This window comes from Lycium ferocissimum, chromosome 2, assembly GCF_029784015.1.
Source record: "Lycium ferocissimum isolate CSIRO_LF1 chromosome 2, AGI_CSIRO_Lferr_CH_V1, whole genome shotgun sequence".
NCBI lineage: Eukaryota > Viridiplantae > Streptophyta > Magnoliopsida > Solanales > Solanaceae > Lycium > Lycium ferocissimum.
The window spans coordinates 65329837-65337630 of record NC_081343.1 but is presented as its reverse complement, the minus strand read 5'-3'; the positions used below and the strand labels follow the sequence as shown (position 1 = coordinate 65337630).

The window sequence follows — 7794 nt, the reverse complement described above, 5'->3', positions numbered from 1 at the left end:
AAGATATCAATTCAACAAACAACAATTTAACATAAAAACAAATATTGAAACGAGCAAAAGATCCAAATTCGTACCTAAATTTTGGAACGTATAAGACAGTACACAAAACAAAGGAGGAACGAAGAAGCAAAAAAAGAAAAGAAAAAGGGCAAATGACTTAAATAGAAAGGGTTTTAATGGGGTAAGGGTAATTTCGTCAAAAAACTTTCATTAAACAAAGAGCAGGGCAAAAATTAAAGAAGGCATAAATGAGGGGCAAAATATAAAGACCAGCCCAAAAGAAGGGCACTCCGCGCAAAAAAATGTCTTTATAGTCCAGTCCAAATATTTTGAACCTTTGAGGCCCAATAGGGCTTTCAGTATTTTAGGCGCGAAAACAAAACATTCCCGCCATTTATCTCCTCATCATCAACACTACATTCCCAATTTTTTTTTCCATCCCTACGTTTCCAGATCTCAAAGTGAAAAAAAACTCTCTCACATTCACAAAAAAATGTCTTCAGACGAGCAACCAACAGTAGTGGAAGGAAGGCGGTCGAGTCGAAAACCAACGGTCAGTAAAAGAGCAGAAGCACTGGAACGAATCAAAGCTCTTCGAACCGGTAATCGCCGGTCCACTGATAACACCGGTTTTCAGATCAAAATAGATGAACCGATTTACGATATAGTCGAAGACGACGAGTATAACGACATAGTTGCTAAGCGGCGTGAAGCGTCTAAGGGATTTATTGTTGATGATGATGGATTAGGGTATGGAGATGAAGGACAGGAAGAGGATTGGTCAGTTGCCGGCGTGTTATCTTCCGAAGGTAAAGGATTTATTTATCTTTAACTATAAATATCTGAAAGCTCTCTACAATTTCACTCTATGAAAATAACTAGCAGCACCTTATTTATAATTGTACGAAATCTACTTTAACTCAAAACAATTATTCCAATAGAAATTTGACTATAGGATCCTAACTAGACATGAATTAAAATACGATGACCTAATCAACTTTCATGAAGGCCAGGAAGAGTATTGGTCAGTTGCTGACGTGTCATCATCCGAAGGTGAAGGAATGAGAAAATTACGCTCTATGTCTATAGTTGAAAATATTTACGCCACTTAGCTCATAGCGTTTGTGTATAAACACCTGATTTTCAACATATTAGTTTATAAACACCTCCAGACCCCACATGGTGGGATTATACTGGGCTTGTTGTAGTTTATAAACACCTATTATACACTTTATACAAGGTTGATACATTACGTATAATGCTTTCCCCCCTTAGGTATAATGTTGTATAATTTTGAATATTGGGCTGCGCGGCAATATTTTCAAAAGCTGTACATTTTTGAAAATTTTCCATTTTTTTTTAACTATCAATATCTGAAATATTTTCTACAATTCCACTCTATGAAAATAGCTACTAGCACCACTATTTCTAATAGTACGAAATCTACTTGAACTCAAAACATGAAAACTTGTTCCTATATAAATTTGACTATAGATGCTAACTGGACATGAATTAAAATACCAAATCCTAATCAACTTTGAATTATTATTTCCAACAGAAGGATCGGGGGATGAGGATGAGAGGCCAAAGAATAAGAGGAAGGCATCGGAGAAGAAGCAACAAATTACAAAAAAGCCATCAGCTGCACTTACAGCTGCTGCGGCATTGATGGGTAAGCAAAGGATTTCTAGTATGTTTACCTCTTCAGTGTTTAAGAGAGACGATAAGACGACAAGGAATTTGTCGTGCGATAGCATTGTAGATGATGTTATAGCTGAATTTGCTCCTGATGAGGCTGACAGAGAGCGAAGGCGAAGGGGAAATTCAAATTCTAACTCATTGCATGCTTCGAGGAGTTCAATTGCTAATTCCAACTCGTTTACTGTCAAAACTGAGAAGGCTGTAGCTGATAATAACCTTGATTTCATGGTTAGACAGGAAGTCAAGAGTGTTACTGTTGAAAATAGTGAGTCTATTTTCGGTGGCTTACCTAAAATTAGTATCGATGAAGGAAATGATTCGGCCAATGATTACCAAAATAGTGAGGTTTTAGATGCTGATGTGGAAACGAGGGATAATGATAATGTGGTAAATTGTGCTGAGGTGAAATTAGAGCCCTTGGTGGAAAATAAGGTGTTTGCACTAAATGCAAAAATTAAAGAGGAAAAGGATTCTGGCTTGAGTGCTACTGCTGAATGGCAGGCTTTAAGGAATGCAGGCAGCGGGGTTTCGAACTGCAATGAATCTGGGGCAAAACTAGATGAAGATAAAACAGGTTTTGAGTTGGATTCTGATGGATCATTGCCTTTCTTCATACTTGATGCCCATGAAGAGCTCTATGGTCCAAATGCTGGCAATATTTATCTTTTCGGGAAGGTAATTTTCGAAGGCTTTGCTTATGTACTCTTTCTCTTTACTGATTTAAATGAGCTCGAGTCATTACTGACAAGTGACACCTTCTGAAAATCTGGTGTGTCTGTTTGAGTAAACTTTGCTGATAAACGTGTGTGCTTGCACTTATGTTTGGAAACCATTTGCTTATCTTTAGCCATAAGTGCACCATCATTTGGACCTTTTGCTGCTATTAGCCTATGAACAAGTAAAATGAACATACTTGTAGTGCTTCAATGTTGAAGATTATAACCACTATACAGCCTAATGTTGCTTAGAGGACTTTATTTTGTGTAGGGATTTGGGAAGTTTGTATGATAAAGTGACAATTGAACAGCATATAATAATATGTTAAATTGATAGCTGACAGATGAATACTGTTATATGAGTGTAGGTGAAAGTTGGAGGTACATACGATAGTTGCTGTATTGTTGTGAAGAACATGCAAAGATGTGTTTATGCGGTCCCAAATGGTTCTGTATTTTGTACTGATACAACCTCAAAGCTCTCCAGAGATGTAGAAGAGTCTCAAATCTCTCCCTCTGCCTTCCTCAGTCAGTTGCACGTAATCTCTTGAAATGCCTTCTCATTTCATGTACTTGAATTTATTCTACATACTGCCATTTACTCACCCGCTCCCTCCCAAATTTGTCTCCAGGAGATGGCATCAGGATTGAAGGCTGAGTTTAGAAATAAGCTACTAGAACATAACATCTCAAGTTTCAGCATGTCACCAGTGAAGGTTTGAAGTGTAATTTGCTTGCAAATTGTATTCTGTAAATTTTACTGACAGCGATTTGCAATGCTATTTGTTTCTTTTCTTTTCTTTCTTTTCTTTTTTGTTATTCATTGCGTTCCTCTGCTACATTTGTAGAGAAATTATGCATTTGAACGATCTGATGTACCTCGGGGGGAGAATTTTGTCCTTAAGATTAACTATCCTTTCAAGGTACATTTTGTATTTCTTTATGTATTACTAATTGATTAGAACATTATATACAACTTACACTAGCCAAACATTATGGATTCTGTAATTCCAAGTTCAAGTTATATTCCAGATTCCTCTGTTATGTTACATTGTGTCATGTCTTCGAGTTACCTGTTTTGAACTTTCATTCTAGGATCCACCACTTCCATCAGATCTCAGGGGAGAAAACTTTAGTGCCTTGCTTGGTACTCATTCCAGGTACATTTCCACCAACTTTTCTAGTTTACATGCTATACATTCATGTGTACTCATTCCAAGTATATTTTGGATGATTTTTCTAGTTTACAAGCTTCCTAACATGTATGATATCTCTCTTTACAAAGAGATTAATTGAAAGGCGACTACTTTTCGTATCAATTCAACGGGGTGCTTCATTATTCAACAGAAAGTATCAACTGAAAGAGCTCAAGACCAATAGTACATTTTGAAATTTGCATTTATTTCTCTATGGAGTGTGGCTCCAGCTATGAATCATCAGTTATACATAAAGACCTCATCCCCTCTCCGCGAACATTCATTATCATCAATATTTGGATATTTCCTTGTTTAGTACTTCTACTTGATTCGGATCTCTTGAGTCTATGTGAGGTTATCCAACCAGTCTTTACTATATGCAGTGCGATGGAGTTATTCCTGATCAAGAGAAAAATAAAAGGACCTTCATGGCTATCAATTTTGAAGTTCTCTAGTTGTCCTAATGCTCAACGTGTAAGGCCATGAAAGCAACTTTACATCCCCTGTCTTCAGGTGGTTCACCTGGTCTATATTTCTGAGCTTCTTTTTGTTCTGCACAGGTGAGCTGGTGTAAATTCGAGGTCATTGTAGATAGTCCAAAAGACATTCAAATCTCCACGTCCTCTAAGAATATTGCTGAGATTCCTCCAGTGGTTGTTACAGCAATAAATCTGAAAACTATCATCAACGAAAAACAAAATATAAATGAAATTGTCTCTGCATCTGTCATTTGCTGTCAGAGTGCGAAGGTAAAGTCCATGGGGCTAGTTACTTTTGCAATCACGGTCTGATCAAATACAATTGGGTTTTAGGATATCGGAGGCAATTTTTCTCTTTTTTATAATAAAGGAATTATTGGATCTTCTGATGGTTATTTACTCATTCCATGCTTCTAAAAATTTAAATGGACCTCAGCCATGTTTATTGCCTGAGTTGCCATCTGTAATTGTTTCGTGCATCAGTTCTAGAAATTTATGCTCTACCTGATTATGTGTTATGAAGTAAATATTATGGTAAGTCAGGTCGAGGGAATGCCACCTCACTTGCAGAGGATCTATCAGGTTTCATTGGGTCATTTTCTTGGGTTAGTTACTAGGCATTTTTTGGCTTGGTAGATCTTGTATGATGCACATGATTTTCACAAATAAAGTAACAACAACAACAACAGCATACCCAGTGTCGTCCCACAAGTGGGATCTGGCGAGGATAGAGTGTACGCAGACCGTACCCCTACCTTGGGAGGTGGAGAGGCTGTTTCCGATAGATCCTCGTCTCTAATAAAGTGCCCTACATTATTTACTTGTATGAAGACTGAAGTGAAACAGTATTTGTATCATAATCACGTAATAAGTTGCATTCTAATGTATCAGGGCGTGTCGTCTTCTTTCACACCCATAGATGCAACTCACACGCATATGCACATATTAATGTGGTAAAACTGAATTTCACTTTTTTTGATATAAATATCCTTGCTCGGTATCAACGAAATAAAAATGTTAGAGCTGGTACTGGGCAAAAAGGAAAAACAGGACACTTTTAGTCTGCTTGATGTGAAAACTGCTTTCGACAAGAATTTCCTTGAAGTTTCACGAAACAGAGCATATGTTGATTTTGCAGATTGATACGCCCATGTTAACATCTGAATGGACAAAGCCAGGGATGCTTTCTCATTTTACTGTTGTGCGTAAGCTTGAGGGAGGCATATTTCCTATGGGATTTACAAAGGAAACAGCAGAGAGAAATGCAAAAGCTGGATCAAATGTTATTATTTCTGAAAGCAGGCAAGTTCATTGGGAAGTTATGTTATTGCCTATACCTTTATTTGTTTCTCGTTTGCATTACTGAAGTGTCACTTTCTCTATTTGAAATCAGTGAAAGGGCATTATTGAACCGGTTGATGCTAGAGTTGCATAAATTGGACAGTGACGTGCTTATTGGTCATAATATATCTGGCTTTGACTTGGATGTTCTTCTTCACAGAGTTCAGGTTTGTGTATATTTTATACATTCCACCTTCCATAGTAGTGATCTCTGAAAAATTATAGAATACAGGATCTTCTGAATCTTCCATTTCTATTTTGAATCTTAATATATTACACTCACTGTTTTCTCGTCATAGTTAGTCTGTCTTCCTATTTATACCAAGGGCATTGAGAATTTTCCGATTAATGCTTAGCTCTAAAACAAAAACGACGAATTTGCAGTATTCTCAGAAATAAGAAATTAAAGGTTTTCAGTATACAATCTGGGATTGAGCTGCCTGCTTATTGTTCCTCCGGTGCTATGTATTCTTGCAATTTCTGCAGGCCTGCAAAGTCCCAAGCATTATGTGGTCAAAGATAGGTCGCCTTAAGCGTTCTGTCATGCCAAAGCTTACCAAGGGCAGTACAATTTTTGGCTCAGGAGCAAGTCCAGGGATCATGTCTTGTATTGCTGGGCGTCTCCTATGTGACACCTTTTTATCTTCACGTGAATTATTAAAAGAGGTAGAGTTCCTATTCATTGAGCTGTTTTTGAGATAGCTGCATAATTTTTTTTGACATGTGTAACCATTGGTTTAACTATATTCCCTCTCAGGTTAGTTATTCATTGACACAACTTGCGAAGAATCAACTGAACAAAGATAGGAAGGAGATTTCTCCCCACGATGTGCCTCGAATGTTTCAGGCTGCTGATTCACTTGTGGAACTTGTAGGTTCCGATTCTAATTTAGCAATTTTTCTAATCCAACTGCTCTTATTTTATTAGCATAGAGAGAGTTATTTGTAGTTTAGTTTTTGGGATTTGCTTTCAACAATAAAACTAAGTGTTACCCATTTCATAATAGATGGACCAGCTGCATTGTGCCATTTATTGTCTTGTTGAACATTTAGAATACAATGTACCACTCCATAACCAACGAAAATTACTGCTAATGGGCTTTTCAACAGCTAGAAACAAAATAGGAATGGAGTTTACATGTTGAAGCAATATAACATAAGCACACCTTTGTGCAATTAACATTACATGAATAAACTAGAAGCATGATCTTTTAGCTAACAGATTGTCATGGAGTAGTTTGCTTTGCATCTCCGGATGTACTAATTCCATTTCTAGTTAATCTTTAAGGCTGGACCTTGTCTCGTCCTTCTGAAATGAAGTTTGCTGACCTAATAGTTTTCTCTAAACACACAGAACTGATATTGCCTTCTAAGTAGCATCCTAATGGGCATTCGTGATCTATGCAGATTGAATGCGGAGAAACTGATGCATGGTTATCAATGGAACTCATGTTTCATTTAAGTGTTCTTCCTAACTCGTCAGTTGACCAATATCAGTGGTAATCTCTTGGGGGAAACCCTCCAGGTGAATTGTTGCAAAAACCTGCTTCATGTTCATGAGACCAAACTTTGTGAATGTTATAGGGACATGTGAATGCTAATTTTTTTAAATTTTATTTCAGGGTGCTAGGGCCCAAAGAGTAGAGTACCTCTTGTTGCATGCATTCCATGCTAAGAAATTCATAGTGCCAGACAAATATTCTTCTCATGCAAAAGAAGCTAAAAATTACAAAACGAAAGTTGAACCACGGTGATGAGGGAAAAGAAACTGATCCCCTTGATGCTGATGATCCAAATGTTGAAAGCGGGATTCCGGATGTCGACCTATGGGAAAGCAAAAAAGGGGCCTTCCTACTCTGGTGGATTAGTTTTGGAGCCAAAAAGAGGTTTATATGATAAGTACATCCTGCTACTGGACTTCAACAGTCTATACCCTTCCATTATTCAGGTTAGTTGTTATTAATACATCTATCTTTCTCCTTCCCTCTGTCATTAATTACCCTTCATTCCTTCTCCTCCCCTGCCCTCTTTTCTTTAGAAAGGGGTAGCATTACCTGACTTTCCGACAATGTGATTAAGTGCTAGCTAGGTTGGAAGGTTCCATATTTTTAGTATTTATTGCCAAGTGATGTCAATTGCTAAATAGTAAATACTTGCATCTGATGTTGCACGCTTCATAATTTAATTACTCTTTTATTCTTTTCCTCTTTAGGAATACAATATTTGTTTCACAACAGTTGAAAGGTCTCTGGATGGATCAGTTCCTCGCTTACCATCTAGTAAAAGAACGGGCTTTTACCAGAGGTAAGTACATTATAATTATCAACAAAGTATTTTGATAACTTTGAGTAAAATTTTTAG

General features: G+C 37.2%; 1 protein-coding gene across 1 annotated transcript in view; it reads left to right on the top strand.

Annotated features, from left to right (window-relative positions):
* Window positions 1-397: 397 nt before the first annotated feature.
* LOC132046851 (DNA polymerase alpha catalytic subunit-like) overlaps window positions 398-7794 on the top strand; it is a 20406-nt gene continuing 13009 nt past the window's right edge. The window contains exons 1-12 of the mRNA XM_059437650.1: window positions 398-809; window positions 1559-2376; window positions 2786-2956; window positions 3050-3133; window positions 3266-3340; window positions 3513-3577; window positions 3997-4087; window positions 4174-4362; window positions 5231-5394; window positions 5486-5600; window positions 5920-6099; window positions 6191-6304. Coding sequence (XP_059293633.1) covers window positions 494-809; window positions 1559-2376; window positions 2786-2956; window positions 3050-3133; window positions 3266-3340; window positions 3513-3577; window positions 3997-4087; window positions 4174-4362; window positions 5231-5394; window positions 5486-5600; window positions 5920-6099; window positions 6191-6304 — 2382 coding nt within the window. The 5' untranslated portion in view covers window positions 398-493. The remainder of the gene's footprint in view (window positions 810-1558; window positions 2377-2785; window positions 2957-3049; window positions 3134-3265; window positions 3341-3512; window positions 3578-3996; window positions 4088-4173; window positions 4363-5230; window positions 5395-5485; window positions 5601-5919; window positions 6100-6190; window positions 6305-7794) is intronic.